Consider the following 17,666-nt stretch of genomic DNA (forward strand, 5'->3'; position numbering starts at 1 on the left):
TGGAAAATTTTTATTGTGTTGGAAATAAAGAATCATGACCCGAATTAGATAATGCCTTTTAAAAAAAAATCAGTCTCTGTGTTAGTATCTTTGTTTTTCCCATTCTCTGTATTTGAGTATTGTTGTTCTTGTTCAGTCCTAAGTCATGTCCCACTCTTTGTGACCCCATGAGCTGCAGCATGCCAGGCTCCCCTGTCCTTCACAATCTCCTGGAGTTTACTCAAATTCATCTTAGTATTATTTATCAAAAAATTCTACTTTCCTCTGCTTAAACAGAGTACATTTTTGGTTCTTAAATTGATCATATCTTGTATTGCATACTTTTTTTAGAAATTACTGTTACCACTATCTATAGTCCCATTGTGTCTGTAGTTTTGAAAAACTGCAAAAATTCTGTTGCCAGAGTATTTTGTTGACAGGTAGGGCTATTTATTCTGGAAAAGGAGACTTTTGTTCTTTAGGGTACCTTCTTAGTAGGTGTCTGGTAAAGATGGTCTGTGTCTTAGGGGTTCCATATTTGAAATTGGAGAGAAATGGAAATATGATTCATATAAGATTGATAATGCTTAGAAGACCCTGAAACTTATTTCAGAATGTATTTTTAGAAGAGTATGTATGCCTATGGTTAAAACAAAAACAAGATTTTAAGAAACTAGATATAAGCTTCTTAATGTCAGAATTTTATCATTATGACTCTTTATTGGCTCTCATTATATCTTGGTTGGGCTTAAACTTTAGGGGAAAGGTGTGTGCCTGTGTGGTTTCATCTCCTGGGACTCCCTGATTGTTGGATTTACTGTAGTGAAATTTGTTAAATATGGTGTCATTTTTATTCCTGACTAATCAAGAAATTGTGAATTCAAGTTTTATAATGACATGTTAAATTTCTTACCTGATGTAATACATGTGTATCTCCAAGTGAACATCAGAATTATTTGAAGTCCTCCAAAATCTCAGTGAGGTTTGGATGTGAAATATTAAGTATTGAATCACAATATTGCCATTTTCGGTATAGGAACATGGTGTGTTTGTTTCCATTCAAATCAGTTTTGAGTTCTTCAGAAGGGTTTTATAACCCTACTGTTACAGATTTTTGTCAGTTTTTTTACCTTTTCCCCCTTTTTTGCTGATTTTAGCATAATCTTTTCCCATTCTGTTTTCAAAGTGGTGATGCTAGCATGTAAGAAGGCTCTTAGTTTTTCTTTACCAGACAAATTATTAAACCTGGTTTCAGGAATTTTATTATTCTTTTAGTTACAAATATATTTGTCAAAATGAAGGGTAAACCTCTAATTTTACTTTTAATTAAAACTTTTTTCCTTTTTTTTTTAATAAGCTCTTTTCACTTATGGATATGAAACCTCCCATCTCTCGAGCCAAAATGATTCTCATCACGAAAGCTGCTATTAAAGCTATAAAGGTAAGAGTAAAAGAAATATATTAATTTGGAAAGTGTTTTTAAAACGTTGAAAATATTATTGTTAAATTTGAGGTTTCATGTTGTGAAGTAGTTCAGGCCTAAGTCAAAGAGCACTAACCAAGTTTTGCTGAAAGTAATTACAACTGTGTGATGCGTCTACATTGTAGCATATTTCAGAATCTGTTAATGTTCTATTTCCTCTTTATATTTTTTAATTTTATTGAGGTATAGTTGACAGATTTAGTAGTATGTAATAGAGCACGGTTTGATGCACATGTACATTGTGAAATGATTAGCTTATACTAATTGACACATCCATCACCTCACATAATTACCTTGTTTATGTGTGGTGCTAAAAAAAAGTTGAACTCATTGAGGTAAGGAAAAGAATGACTGAGGGTTTTTGTTGTTATTGTTTGTTTTATTCCATTTAATTCTTACCATAATAGAGCAGTGGAGTATTAGCTTTATTTTTATTTAAAAACTTCAGACTTCATGAAATTGAATGTCTTACCCAAGATCACACTTTGAAGAAGTGAGTCTCTTTAAAAACTGCATTATTTAGTTCCAGTTCCATTGTTCTTCTCTGTCCCATAAAGTCACTTGATGAACTGTTTTATGAAGATTTATTGATTAAAAATGGAAGAAAAGAATCTTTTGGTGGGTTTTTGTAGTTTCTGTTTTAGTTAATAGTTTCTTTCTGATTTGTTAAGAATTTTTTGAGTTGCTATGGATTATTTACCAGGGTTCTTTCAGTATTACCTTGAGAATTATTCAGATTGTACAAATTCTGAGGTTTTAGGTATTTTCTAATTATAGGAAATGTATTGAACAGAAAAGTGTGTTAGCTGGATAATGATATTCTTTTTGTTCTTTTCAGCTTTATAAGCATGTGGTTCAAATAGTAGAAAAGTTCATAAAAAAGGTAACTATCCATTTTATTATTATCTCATTTTAGGTATGATCAGTATTGTACTTTGTGGGTTGTAATTTGAATAATTACTTCTAAAGTCACTGTACAGAAAAGTTGTCACTGGAAGTCTTGTTTTTTTGTTTCATAACAAAACAAAAATGTATAGCAGTACTGTTGATTGAGTACTTACTATGAGTCAGGATTTGAAATAGTTTTTTGTCTGCTTGAGCCTTCTCTCCCCATTGCCCTGACGACTCTGTTGACTTTTAACTTATCTTGGAGTACTTCAAATGAAATTACTCCGGTGTTTTCAACTTCCCTTTCTCCCATCATAATTAAATCACTTTTCACTTCTACAGTTGTATGTTGTTTGATAATATATGTAACATCAGCACATGTCTATGTCAGTAAAGGACTGAGAAAGGAGACTTAGACATCATTGTCTTCTCCCCCAACCTAGAGTTGTACCTTTTTTTTTTTTTTAAAACTTTTTTGGCCATGCCATATGGCTTGTGGAATCTTAGTTCCCCAACCAGGGATCAAGCTGTGCCCCCTGCATTGGAAATATGGAGTCTGTTTTCCTTAGTATAATTTTCTAGAAATAGAGTTGTTGGATCAAACAAGGTTTGTGTTTATTGCTAAATTATTTTTCATAAAGGTTGTACCACCAGAAATGTTTGCAGATATCTGTCTATTCATTTTATCTTGTCAGTTTATAAGGCCAAGAATGACTTTGCCTTCTGGGTTTTGTTTCTCTGATACTGTACTTTATTAGGATTGAAATTAATATTTTGGTTAAAATTGGCTTTTTGATGATTTTAAAAGTTAAAAGTTATTTTTGTGAGCAGAATGAATGAGAGTAGATTTTTCCATAATAAATAGATCTGTATGGAGGTGGCTTAGGCATTGGTAAAGTAATGCTGATTCTAGGAAGTTGGAATGGGGGGAGGACAGAGGGATCAGAAAAAAGTAAAATATTGGGAGTCTGAAACATCAAGAGAATGGTAGTTCTCTACAGACCTGTGGGCTAGCCAATGAAAGAATTTAACATTTAAGTAGTTATTTAATTACTTGATTAATAACTTTAGTTATTTCTATAGAAATAACCTTGATATATAGTTTCATAAGAGTGAGATTAATGGGTGTCAGATTGTGATTTACTTTTCTTGTATTGACTTTACGTCTTTAATCTTTGTAGTGTAAACCAGAATACAAGGTTCCAGGATTATATGTAATCGACTCAATTGTGCGACAGTCTCGTCATCAGTTTGGAACTGATAAAGATGTTTTTGGGCCAAGATTCTCTAAAAACATAACTGCCACATTCCAATATCTGTATCTTTGTCCATCTGAAGATAAGGTATAGTTTATAATTTTTAAATTAAACTTGTGCTCTTACCCTGTTCTTAAATATATATTAGGTATTTAAAGCCTACTGTATTATTAGGAAATGGCAGCCCATTCCAGTGCTCTTGCCTGGAGAATCCCAGGGATGGAGGAGCCTGGTTGCCTTCCATCTATGGGATTGCACAGAGTTGGACACCACTGAAGCAACTTAGCAGCAGCAGTATTATTAGAAAGGTTGATCACATAGTGATCTCTGTGAACTTGAAACAAAACGCAGTTTTTTTTCTGTAGTAGTCATATCTATTTTCTTGTGAAGTGCTTCAGAAATGTTGTACTATTGGAATAAAAAAGGAGCATCAGTTCAATTCAGTTCAGTTGCTCAGTCGTGTATGACTCTTTGCAACCCCATGAATTGCAGCACGCCAGGCCTCCCTGTCCATCACCAACTCCCGGAGTTCACTCAGACTCACGTCCATCAAGTCAGTGATGCCATCCAGCCATCTCATCCTCTGTCGTTCCCTTCTTCTCCTGCCCCTAGTCCCTCCCAGCATCAGAGTCTTTTCCAATGAGTCAACTCTTCGCATGAGGTGGCCAGAGTACTGGAGTTTCAGCTTTAGCATCAGTCCTTCCAAAGAACACCCAGGACTGATCTCCTTCAGAATGGACTGGTTGGATCTCCTTGCAGTCCAAGGGACTCTCAAGAGTCTTCTCCAGCACCACAGTTCAAACGCATCAATTCTTTGGTGCTCAGCCTTCCTCACAGTCCAACTCTCACATCCGTACATGACCACTGGAAAAAAAGGAGCATCATCTTTCTTTAAAGAAAACATTATTAGAAAGATTTCTTGTGATTGAATGGTAAAGAAATTCTGCAGTAGAGGAGGACAGTGCTTATGTCAAATTGTTGTTTATTCCACAAGGAAGGGACCAGTCATTGACTTTCCCCATCATATAGAGATGTTGAAGTATAAATGATATTCATTAGCAATCAGACTACTATATTTAATTCCTCACATTTATAGCTGGTTTTACTCTGTACTGTAAAAAGATAGAAAAACATAGACAAAAAAACTAGACTCTTAATAGATAGGAGAAATACACTGGTAAGCTCAGAATAACGAAGACTAGAGCCTGTATAATAAATGACATATAAATTTGCGTGTTTTGGATTCTCTATATTCTTGGAGGAATGCTCTTGTGGGAAAGATGTACAAGAGAAAAGTTCATTCCTAGAGTAGGAGATAAGAGTTGTAACCATGAATAACATATTTTCTCTGGATCTCCTTCAAATTTGGTAGCCCACAAAACAACTTACCTAGCAATTAGAGGCCAGTTAATTGTGTTAAATATTTTAATTATTAAAATCATCCTGGATTTTACTCTTCTTAGATAACTGAAGTTTTTGGTTTCTTTGTGATCATAAATATGAAAATTTCAAGTAATTCTAATGCATTTCTTCTGATTCTCTAGGTTAATTGTTTGTTTTTTTCCTCTCCCTGTTTCTTACCCTGGATTACACTACTGAAGGAAGGCCCATTAGAGTAGTTTAATGAGGCTGTAATTCTGATGATAGATTGTTTTCTATTTATGAAACAGACGTAGCATGGAAATGTTAGCCTGTGGTGTTTTGTTCTGTCTTTTCATAAGAGGTATAATTATTTATGCTAATACTTATTGTATATTTGTGTTTTTTCACATAACAGAGTAAAATAGTTCGTGTATTAAACCTTTGGCAAAAAAATGGAGTATTCAAAATTGAAATTATTCAGCCTCTCTTGGACATGGCAGCAGGAACCAGTAATGCTGCTCCAGTAACAGAAAATGTTACTAATAATGAAGGTAAGGTCAGGTGTGTCTGTGCACTTAGAGAATTCTATCATTTTTTGTACATGATATGTTTGGAATCTGTTTATAGTGATGGAATTTTTCTGTAAGAAGGAACTTGAGTTTACATCTTGGAAGATAAAGTTTTCTTCCCATCATTATTATTTCTAATAAAAAGTATTCAGTGCTTATTGCAGTATAGGCTGTAATACCATAATCTATATTTTTTACTGTATGTTAAACTGAATGGAGTATTGTTTTAGTAAAGAAGCTTAATGGAGCCTAAAGGAAATATTTATGAGTTAAAAGTTTTTGAGGCCTTAATGATCTTTTCTTTTTTAGGTTCACCTCCACCTCCAGTTAAAGTTTCTTCTGAACCCCCACAAGCCACTACAAACTCTGTACCAACTGTACCACAGTTGCCCAGCTCTGATGCTTTTGCTGCTGTGGCCCAACTGTTTCAGACAACTCAAGGTCAACAGGTAAACTGTCTACCCAAAGATTAAATAGTTTGCAGTTAGGTACCATTGTCAGTTCTTATTTTATATTCCTGGTTACCGAGCACATTGTGAGGAGGGAATATATCTACTGGAAAAAGCCTTTGTGAGGAAGGTAAATTCACAAGGACACTGGGGGAAATGTGGGAGAGGTAAGCAAGGGGCCAGCACACTGAGGAAGTGTGTGCCCCTGTGGAGAGAACTGCGGAGCTCTGAGGGTGGTGGAGTTGCTCACAGTGCTGGTTACAAAGTTACATGGATTGCTGCAGATGATTGTTTTACTTTTTTAGAAAACGTATATATAGTGTTCACAATTCAGTCTATTTTCTCTTCTCTCTGACCATCATTGTCTACCGTTGGCTTTTAACCTTAAGTGACACACATTGTATCCCTGATACATTCATGCACGATAAACTTAACCATTACTAAAAGGTTGGTTCCTTTTTCCAAGTTCCTCCATGCCTGTGCTATTTTGATTCACCATTAAGATTTTTTTTTTTAGTGAATTAACTTTTGATACTATGATTATCCTTTGTTGTGTGGTTTATCAGTTTTCCCATTCTTTAAGCTTCAGCAGATCCTTCAGACTTTTCAACAGCCTCCAAAACCACAGTCTCCCGCCATTGACAATGCCGTGATGGCTCAGGTTCAGGCTATCACAGCTCAGTTAAAGACAGCTCCTACACAACCATCTGAACAAAAAGCTGCTTTCCCCCCACCTGAACAAAAAACTGCATTTGACAAGGTATGCTTCTCTCACATAACCCATCCCATTGTTTATATCACTCTGTAGAAGTTAACCCTTTTCTGGCTTACCTGGATTGTTCATTTAGTTATTTGAGGGATTTTCCCCCTCAACATCAAAACATTGATTCTTATTCTTGGTTATAAATGTGATATATACTCATTGCAGAATTTTCAATATAAGAGAAAAATAAACAGTATAAAGGAAACAGAACATTCACCATTAACCTCCTTACTCAGGGATAAGTACTGTAACATTCTGCTATATATCTTTTCAGAATTGATTTCCTGTGGATATAGTCTTTTCTTTTTTGGTCATTATGTGTATCTGTGTTTGTGTGTACGTGTGTGTATATACATATATAAAAATAGGTATTTTGAATCTATATAAATATATATACACATTGTTTTTAACTGGCTTATTTTTCATCTTAATCCTCACGTCTCTGGGTGGTTGTTAAGGTTAATAGATGTAAATATGTACTGAGTGCTCATTAGGGTTATTATTATTCCATTACATGGGCACATCAGTTTAACCATTCCCCCTGTTGAAAGACATTTAAGTTGCTTTCTGTTTTGTGTTGTTGAAAACATTAGATACCTTATCTATAATATGAGAGTTTGGGTTGGTTTAGTGTCTTCAGACTTCTCTTTTGGGCCTTAGTTATGTTTAAGGCGCTCCCACTAAGGGTATAGATGTGTTGAAAATGCACAGCTCAGGGCTTCCTGTTGAAATGTTTGCCTAAACAACCCCCCTCTTACCTGTTTGTGTCTTGTCTATATATGACTATATAAAATTTAATTTCATTTTACAAGTTGCAGTACAAAAAACACAGAAGTTTGATAATCCTAGAAAGAACTATCTTTTAATTTAATCATCTCTAAAATATGTTTCTTTCTAGCATTCTAAGATACAGTAACTGTTGCTAGTAGTTAATATTAAGAATCCATATGGAAATTACTGCTTGTTATTCTATCTGTATGATTTATGAGTGACTACTGATTAAAAGAAGGTTGTATTAAAATTTTTGAGTACAAAAGAAGTACGTGCTTTTAGGGGAAAGAAATGCAGATAATACAGAAAGTTCTGGAGTGAAAAGGGAAATCAGTTCCACTGATTGGTGTATGGTTCTTCAGACCTGTCTCCTCTGTGTATGTGAATATAAAGTGTTAAGTGCTGTGGTTTTGTTTTTTAGTCTTCTGTTCTGTGTTGTGATTGGGAAAATTCTCCCCACTTGTATTAAAAATTCTCTATTTCTCCTAGTAGTTTTATATTTGTGTTTTTTATGTTTGTCTCAGTGTATCAAGAACTTATATTAGCATATAGTTCAAAATAGTTAAACCTTTATATTTCGGGAAATAGCCAATTCTCCCTCACAATTTTTGTCATACACTTTTTTCTGTGTCTGTCTCTAGATACCATTTTGTCCCACTAGTATCTGTATTTGTTTTGGCATCATAGCAGTTTAAACACTTGCAACTTACAGTTCATTTCTGGATGTGTTTTCTGCCTTTATTCTTTTTCAGACATTCCTTGCCTATTCTTGGGCATGTGAATTGGTATGTTCCAGAGAAACAGAACCAGTTACAGGCACAGACACACAAAGGGAGAAGGGGGGGATTTTTTTTAAGGGATTGGTTCATGTAGTTATTAGGTATAAGTTAGAGTGTCAGGCTGGAAATCCAGGTAAGAGTTAATGCTGCAGTCTTGAGTCTAAATTGTGCAAGGCAAAGGTTTTCCTGTTGTTGTCGTGAGAATGCCATCTTTGGGAAACCCTGCTATAAGGCCTTTGACTGATTGGTTGAGGCACACCGATATTATGGAAGGTGTTTCTTTATTCACAGTCCACTAATTTAAATGTTAGTCACTTTTCTTTTTCTTTGCTGCTCCATGCAGCTTAAAGGATCTTAGTTCCCCAACCAGGGATTGGACCCCAGGCTATTTGTTTCATTTATTCTTAGATAATTTACTCATTTTTCATGTTTAGTGTTTCATAACACTTCCATGTCCAACTCTTTGCAATCCTATGGACTGTAGCCCACTAGGCTCCTCTGTCCATGGAATTCTCCAGGCAGGAATACTGGAGTGGCTTGCCATTTCCTCCTCCGAGGGATCTTCCCAACCCAGGGATTGAACCGGTACCTGCTATGGCCCCTGCATTCCAGGCAGATTCTTCACTGCTGAGCCACCCTGGAAGCCCAATTGATGCTGTCGAGGGAAACTACTGAGTTTTTATGTTATCTTGTAAATTATCTTGTTTTTTCTAGTTGGTTCTCTCAGATTTTGTAGGCTGCTGAATTTGACTTTTCCCCTTCAACATCTAGACCTGTTTTTTTTTTTACTGTCTGATGGCTAGGACTTCCAGAGAAATAAAATATTGAGTAATAGCAGTGCTAGCAATGGCATTCATATTTTGTTGTTCATTTGAATTGCAACTAATTCCTCTAGTGTTTTATCTTAAGTGGATTGATCAATGTTTGTTAGTCACATTAAATTTAGAAAAAGGAATTGTGCTTTGCTTTTGACTGAAAAGGTCTATTTTAAGCTAGTCAAACAGCTGACTGGGAACAGCTTGTCTGTTTCAGCCACTTCATAAATGTTCAGTTTCCTTAAAAGCAGCAGAAATATCTTTTTAGATAGTAGGGCTCAGTTAAATTTTTTAATTGCTTCAGATGTTTTCCCAAAGCAATAGGTATGAATTGTAAAACTTTTAAGGAACATGTCTATATGTGATAAACTGCAGAGAGTTCTTTTGTTTGTTTTTGTAGATAGTTTAAACCTAAGTTTTTTTGTTTTTTTATTTTATTTTATTTTATTTATTTTTGGCTATGCCGAGAGTTCGTTGCTGTGCAGGCTTTTTCTGGTTGCAGCAAGCAGGGGCTACTCTCTAGTCTCCTCGTGTTGGCTTTTCTTGTTGTGGAGCACAGGCCCTAGACATGCAGGCTGCAATAGCTGCAGCTCTTGGGCTCTTGAGCACAGCCTCGTTAGTTGTGGCACACAGGCTTAGCTGCTCCATGGCATACGGAATCTTCCCAGACCAGGAATCAAACCTGTGTCTCTTTCACTGGCAGGCAGAGTCTTCACCCCTGAGCCATCAGAGAAGCCCTAGACCTGAGTTTTAATTTTGGCTCCTGTCATTGACTCTATTGATATTGAGTTACTTAAATATTTACTGTATACCTCTGTAAAAGAGCAATGATAGTACCTTTTTTTTTTTTAACTGCCTTGAGGGTTAAATTAACCTCATGTGCAAAAAGCAACAAGGTGCCTGAGCCATGTTGGGTCTCTCAATTATAATCAGAACTTTTAATCATGTGGCCCAGATTTATGAAGAAAGAAGCAATTTAGAAATCTGTCGTCCAGAATTTCCAGGCAGAACTATCACAGAACAATACAAATTTAGGAGTTTGACATTGGAAATCCATGAACAGGAAGGTCATACCCTGAGAGGAAAAGACTGCCTTATTGAATGCCAGGGGCTGAGGTTAAAAAAAGACTATTGTCCACATCTAGACTCTACTATATATAACTGTACAGTCTAGGTTATGTTTCTTAATTACCTGACTTTAGTCTCCTTGTCTGTAAGAAGAGGAAACTGTATCTACATTGCATGCTTCTTGTGATGAAGTATTATGTATAATCTACCAAAACACAGTAGTGGTTGTGTAACATTGTAAGGAAAAACCCAAACAAGCTTTTGGGCTAGCCCAATACTTTGATTCCTTATTCTGAATAAATGTAATTATATTTCAAATGACTCTTCTAGACATGTGATCCTGTGGAGTACACTGGTTGGTTTTTGCTTTCTGTTTTTGTTTTAATGGAAGTTTCTGGTAAAAGGTGAGCTGTGAAGTTTTAAGAAAGAAGCAAGGGCACAGGTAGATTTTGCAGCCTTGTCTGTGCCGTTCTCTCTTTTTTTCATATTCTTGAGTGAGCAGAATTTATAAGATAGTTATAAGATTGGATAAGATGGTTTTTCTTTGTGTACATTTTACAAAGCCAACCAAAAATATATACCCATTTTAATGTGTGCCAAGTTTTTAGTCTAGGAAAATGTTTTTGTAAAATCTTTCTACTGCTAAATTAGTTATAATAAAGAAAATAGAAAAAAAAAAAGGAAACACTGTATTTAGAATTGGAAGAAAAACTATTTTTAAAAGGGTCTTTTCAGAATGGCATTTGTGTAAAAATTGTCTATGCACCAGAGTCCCTAAGAAGCATGTGGGAAGATGAAATTGTACATCATAGCATAGCAAGATTATGCATGATGGTGAATGTCTGTTTTTATAAAGTTTTTTTGTGCAGTGAATCACAACCTGAATTTTAAAACGGAATATTGGCATACCTCTTGCAGAAGCTACTTGATAGATTTGATTATGATGATGAGCCAGAAGCTGTGGAAGAATCCAAGAAAGAAGAGGCTGTTGCCGCCTCGGCCACCACAACACCTGCTCCTGCCGCTGTTGTGCCCACTACGCCTGCCGCCGCCGCTGCCACCGCACCTTCTGTGGCTGCGCCCACTGCCTCTCCTCCACAGGCACCCTTGTATGTCTCTCTCTTTTGATTCCTCGGAACTTTGGTAGTCATTACAAGGCACAATGCAAGTAACACTTAATAACAGTCAATTTTCATATAGCATCTTCTAAAATTCTTTTTTAAATTGTGGTATTTGGGGATTTCTTCTGAATGGGGAGGGGATCCTGTCAGATTTACAATAAAAAATGACTTTTATTTTGGGAATAATGCTGAGTTTTTAAGTTAATATAGACAAATAAATGATTCAGTAAAATGTTGATTGTTAACAACTCCTGAACAGCATTCTGTAAGTTTCTGTAGCGTAAATGTGGCCAAGAATGATGTGTTTTTGAATGGGTGAAAAGAAGACTGCTTATCTCTTTTAGTGGGTTTCCTGGCGATGGCATGCCGCAACCAACATATGCCCAACATCAGAACATGGACCAGTTTCCGCCTCGAATGATGGCAGTGCCACAGGATCCAGTGCACCATCAGGTGGAGGCATTTCTGATTACTAAAGATGTGTTCATTAGCGCATCTGGGTTGCACTTGCCAGAGTAGTAGTATTTACCTGTGTGGGTGGCTAAGTAGTCCTTAAGCTGTACTAAAGGCTGTCAAGCACATAACTGGTTTGAGTTGCCTTTTTGCTTTAATTAAAACAAGGATGCTAAATATTCATGCTAATAATTTAATAGGTATTTTTATTTAAATAGTTGAGAGAGAGATTGTTGGTTCTGTTGTAAGGAACTGACCTATTTACAGCATTTCCCCTTCTGAGAAGCCTTCCCCCGCTCCCGTTTTCCCTTCTATTTATTAATTTTTGCGGTATACTGTGTTATGCAGGATCTTAGTTCCCCAGCCGTGGGTTCAACCTGTGCTGCCTGCATTGGGAGCACAGAGTCTTAACCACTGGACTGCCAGGGAAATCTCCCGTTTTTCTTTATTAATGTTGTGTGGCTTGTTGCTTTGGAGGGCTTTCAGCTCTTCAGCATTTAGGAATATTGTTTGAAATCTGTAGTATAAGATAAGGAGGACATCATACTGGAGAATTTCAGGAAGTTAGACTAAATTTGTTCATTGGATTTATTTTAATAAATCCTCTAATTCAGAGTTTTCTAAACTTGTCTGTACATCTCAATTGGAGAAACATACTACAAAATACATATCCTAGACTTCTGGTGCTGTAGTCAACCTTAGAGGATCTTTATTTATTTTAATTATGTGATGATTCTGTTGTACAGCCAACCTTTGAGAAATGCTCCTTTTAGACTTAATTTAGAACGTGTTCTAAGAAACCTTTTAGAATATATTCATTTTCTTATCTGTATCATGTTCAATCCATTAATATATAAAGGCATACCGTGTTTTTTTCATTTCTCACAGATCCTGCACTTTTTTTTTTTAACAAATTGAAGGTTTATGGCAACCATGGGTTCTCAAATGATTATTGGCTTTTTTTTTTTTTAGCAAGATAGTACTTTTTAGTTAAACCATATACATTATTTTATTTGGATATATTGCACACTTAGTGAACTGCAGTAAGTGTGAGCATAAGTTTTAAATGCTGTGAAAACCAAAATATTCATGTGACTCACTTTATTGCAGTATTCACTTTATTACAGTGGTCTGGAATCGAATCTATCATATTTTGAGATATGCTTTTATTTGGTCATATGAAACGACATTGTGATTCAATGACTTGTTGATCAGTTCAGTCGCTCAGTTGTGTTTAACTCTCTGTGACCCCATGGACTGCAGCACACCAGGCCTCCCTGTCAGCAACTCCCAAAGTTTACCCAGACTCATGTCTGTAGAGTTGGTGATGCCATCCAACCATCTCATCCTCTGTCGTCTCTTCTTCCTGCCCTCAATCTTTCCCAGCATCAGGATCTTTTCAGATGAGTCAGTTCTTTGCATCAGGTGGCCAAAGTAATGGAGTTTCAGCTTCAACATGACTCCTTCCAAGGACCCAGGACTGATCTCCTTTAGAATGGACTGGTTGGATCTCCTTGCAGTTCAAGGGACTCTCAAGAGTCTTCTCCCAACACCACAGTTGAAAAGCATCAGTTCTTCGATACTAAGCTTTCTTTATAGTCCAACTCTCACATCCATACGTGACTGCTGGAAAAACCATAGCCTTGACTAGATGGACCTTTGTTGGCAAAGAAATGTCTCTGCTTTTTAATATGCTGTCTAGATTGGTCATAACTTTTCTTCCAAGGAGTAAGCGTCTTTTAATTTCATGGCTGCAGTCACCATCTGCAGTGATTCTGGGGCCCAAAAAAATAAACTCAGCCACTGTTTCCCCATCTATTTGGTATGAAGTGATGGGACCAGATGCCATGATCTTAGTTTTCTGAATCTTGAACTTTAAGCCAACGTATTCACTCTCCTCTTTCACTTTCATCAAGAGGCTCTTTAGTTCTTCACTTTGTGCCATAAGGGTGGTGTCATCTGCATATCTGAGGTTATTGATATTTCTCCTGGCAATCTTGATTCCAGCTTGTGTTTCCTCCAGCCCAGCATTTCTCATGATGTACTCTGCATAGAAGTTAAATAAGCAGGGTGACACTATACAGCCTTGACGTACTCCTTTTCCTGTTTAGAACCAGTTTTGTTGTTCCATGTCCAGTTCTAACTGCTGCTTCCTGACCTGCATACAGATTTCTCAAGAGGCAGGTTAGGTGGTCTGGTATTCCCATCTCTTTCAGAATTTTCCACAGTTTATTGTGATCCACACAGTCAAAGGCTTTGGCATAGTCAATAAAGCAGAAATAGATGTTTTTCTGGAACTCTCTTGCTTTTTTGATGATCCAGCGGATGTTAGCAATTTGATCTCTGGTTCCTCTTCGTTTTCTAAATTCAGCTTGAACATCTGGAAGTTCACGGTTCATGTATTGTTTTAGCTTAGCTTGGAGAATTTTGAGCATTACTAGTGTGTGAGATGAGTGCAGTTGTGCAGTAGTTTGAGCATTCTTTGGCATTGCCTTTCTTTGGGATTGGAATGAAAACTGACCTTTTCCAGTCCTGTGGCCACTGCTGAGTTTTCCAAATTTGCTGACATATTGAGCACTTTAACAGCATCATCTTTTAGGATGTGAAATAGCTCAACTGGAATTCCATCACCTCCACTAGCTTTGTTCGTAGTGATGCTTCCTAAGGCCCACTTGACTTCATGTTCCAGGATGTCTGGCTCTAGGTGAGTGATCACACTATTGTGATTATCTGGGTCATGAAGATCTTTTTTGTACAGTTCTTCTGTGTATTCTTGCCACCTCTTCTTAATATTTTCTGCTTCTGTTAGGTCCATACCATTTCTGTCCCTTATTGAGCCCATCTTTGCATGAAATATTCCCTTGGTACCTCTTAATTTTCTTGAAGAGATCTCTGTTCTTTTCCTCTATTTCTTTGCACTGATCACTGAGGAAGGCTCTCTTATCTCTTCTTGCTATTCTTTGGAACTCTGCATTCAAATGGGTTATCTTTCCTTTTCTCCTTTGCTTTTTGCTTCTCTTCTTTTCACAGCTATAAAGGCCTCCTCAGACAGCCATTTTGCTTTTTTGCATTTTTTTTTTCTTGGGGATGGTCTTGCTCCTTGTCTCCTGTACAATGTTAAGAACCTCCATCCATAGTTCATCAGGGACTCCCTTAAATCTATTTCTCAGTTCCACTGTATAATCGTTAGGGATTGATTTAGGTCATACCTGAATGGTCTAGTGGTTTTCCCTTCTTTGTTCAATTTAAGTCTGAATTTGATAATAGAGGAATTCATGATCTGAGCTACAGTCAGCTCCCAGTCTTGTTTTTGCTGACTGTATAGAGCTTCTCCATCTTTGGCTACAAAGAATATAATAAGTCTGATTTCGGTGTTGACCATCTGGTGATGTCCATGTAGAGTCTTCTCTTGTTTTGTTGGAAGAGGGTGTTTGCTATGACCAGTGTGTTCTCTTGAGAAAACTGTATGACTTGTTGATAGGTGAAATTTAAAAAATATTTTATCATCCTGTTTAAAATACAGATGAAACCTGTGAACTTAATTCCAAATGTTTAACAATTATTGATAGTTTATTAATAATTTAGAAAGACTGCTTTTTTATATTATAGTGATATTACAATTATACTTTCTATTGTATTGGCATTAGAATGTTACATGTATAAAATTGTTAGATTGTGACACAATACTCTCATTATTATGATATTTCAAACCCTAAATAAATTCAGCCATAGGCATGTTGGCTGAAACTCTCCTTGGAGTAAAACTTTTAAAACAAACTTAGAAGTCAGTGCTTCTAAATACTTTTCCTCCCCTAAAGCTTAATTGCCTTTAAAGTTGAAGAGAGAAAATTTGCAGTGGAGTACCTCTGAATTTTAAGTTTAGTCTGTCACATTGCTTCCTCATATAAATGAAGGTATGTTTTTAAATTATAAAACCTGACGTGTGTTAATTTTAAAATGAGTTGTAGGATTTTTAAGCTCTGTTCTTGGATATAAAAAGGTTTTTTTGGATAAAAATTGTATATGTAGAAATTGTCAGTCATGGTTGAATGTCATAGTTTTTTCTTGATCAAAATTTATTGAAGATGTTTTAGTTTTATATAAAGTTAACGAAAATTAAAAAAAAATTATTTTTGGTAGCAGTTACTTAAAATCTACTCACACAATTTTTTTGTTTTAAACAAACAAGGTTCCACTTCCTCCTAATGGACAGATGCCAGGCTTTGGCCTTCTTCCTACACCTCCGTTTCCTCCCATGGCGCAGCCCGTGATTCCTCCAACTCCACCTGTGCAGCAGCCCTTCCAAACTTCCTTTCAGGCACAAAATGAGCCACTTACACAGAAGGCACATCAGGTAAAGCTTCACTTTCCGGTTGCTGATTATTTTTTGGTTCCCTTGACTTACAAGCAGATTACTGCCTGTTTGTTGGCTTTCTGTCTTCAGTTTTGAATATGAAGAAAAACTGTTAACTGTGGGCACATACTTACCTTCTCTGTGACCTAACTTATTCTTTTGGGAAGCGGACATAATAATACTATAAATTTTCATAGGGTGCATGAGGATTGAGATAGAGTATGGAATGCTTAAACAGTGCCTAATTCACTGGCTTTAGGTGATGGTTTGTTAACACAGTATGTTAACCTTCACCAAACAATTTCCAGAAGTAGATGAGTATTTCTTCTAAGTTTGTGAGCCATATGAAAAACTTTTTCCACTCATGCCCAGTCATCGTTAAGCTAGTAATTAGGTCTCAAGTAATCAAAAGAGAACTTTCCAGGTAAGAGATTTGTAGTTTAGCATTTTGTAAGTTTTTGGCCTCTTTTTTTCTGTTTATAATTTCCATTTTCTCCTTTAATGATGGGTTTTATATTTTGTTTTTCTTTTTAAAGGAAATGGAAGTAGAACAACCTTGTGTTCAAGAGGCTAAGCGGCACATATCTGATCACAGAAAGTCAAGATCTAGATCAGCATCCAGGTAGCTTATAGAAAATGTTAATCCAGATGTTCATGTTTTGAGAGACTTAGTATTTAAATCAAGTTGGATTGTTTCCAGATGTATGGGACTAATAAAATAACACTTGGTATGTTTGTATGTATGAGTGGAATGGGGGCAGGAGACTTACTAATTTAAAAAAACTAAGTCATCTTAACCAATATTTTTTCTCTCTGAGTTTCTCTAATGCCTGTTTACAGATATGCATGGAATTGTAAGATTTATGTAGTCAAAGTTCCTTTACCAATTTATCAAGCCAAAAAAAAGTGGAAAGAAATTAAGGAATACTATAATCAGATCACATACTTTTAATTGCTACAGAAAAAAAGACTTTTCTGAGAAGATAGAGAATAGCAATCACAGTATATCTTTGTGATGACGTTAGCTTTTTAATTACAAAGGTGTCATTTAAAATAGTACTAGAGGTATCGAAGATGAGAGATACTTTTTTATAAGTTAGCAAACTTATCTCGTTTATACTATATATGTGCTTTCTAACTTTCAGCATATTAAAAATCCTAAAAATGAATTCCCTACTGTCAAATTCTTACACATCTTACGAATTCTTATATATCTTACATTAAATTACCTAGTTGTATTTTTTTCTTCTTCCAATTAACACATGCTGAAGTTTTGTTTATTTCCGTATATTAATCCATTCTCCCTTGTCCTGAAAATATTAGGTCACCGAAAAGGAGACGATCTCGATCTGGTTCTAGATCTCGAAGGTCTCGGCATCGACGTTCTCGATCTCGGTCCAGAGATAGACGCCGACATTCTCCTCGGTCTCGATCCCAAGAAAGACGAGATCGAGAGAAGGAAAGAGAGCGTCGACAAAAAGGCCTTCCTCAGATCAAAGCAGAAACCGCCAGTGGTAAGTGAACATTTATATTCACATTTCCTGCATTTTTTTTTC

General features: G+C 36.1%; 1 protein-coding gene across 2 annotated transcripts in view; it reads left to right on the top strand.

Moving 5' to 3' along the window:
* The window catches only part of SCAF4 (SR-related CTD associated factor 4), a 59,188-nt gene that overhangs the window by 20,140 nt on the left and 21,382 nt on the right, over nt 1-17,666 (top strand). For both annotated transcript variants that reach the window (XM_068973020.1, XM_068973102.1), the window contains exons 2-12: nt 1,337-1,420; nt 2,301-2,345; nt 3,532-3,693; nt 5,384-5,519; nt 5,847-5,986; nt 6,570-6,746; nt 11,101-11,291; nt 11,648-11,756; nt 15,946-16,110; nt 16,647-16,732; nt 17,434-17,624. In XM_068973020.1, the coding sequence (XP_068829121.1) occupies nt 1,337-1,420; nt 2,301-2,345; nt 3,532-3,693; nt 5,384-5,519; nt 5,847-5,986; nt 6,570-6,746; nt 11,101-11,291; nt 11,648-11,756; nt 15,946-16,110; nt 16,647-16,732; nt 17,434-17,624 (1,486 nt within the window). The remainder of the gene's footprint in view (nt 1-1,336; nt 1,421-2,300; nt 2,346-3,531; nt 3,694-5,383; nt 5,520-5,846; nt 5,987-6,569; nt 6,747-11,100; nt 11,292-11,647; nt 11,757-15,945; nt 16,111-16,646; nt 16,733-17,433; nt 17,625-17,666) is intronic.

The sequence above is a fragment of the Capricornis sumatraensis genome, chromosome 1, assembly GCF_032405125.1.
Source record: "Capricornis sumatraensis isolate serow.1 chromosome 1, serow.2, whole genome shotgun sequence".
Lineage (NCBI taxonomy): Eukaryota > Metazoa > Chordata > Mammalia > Artiodactyla > Bovidae > Capricornis > Capricornis sumatraensis.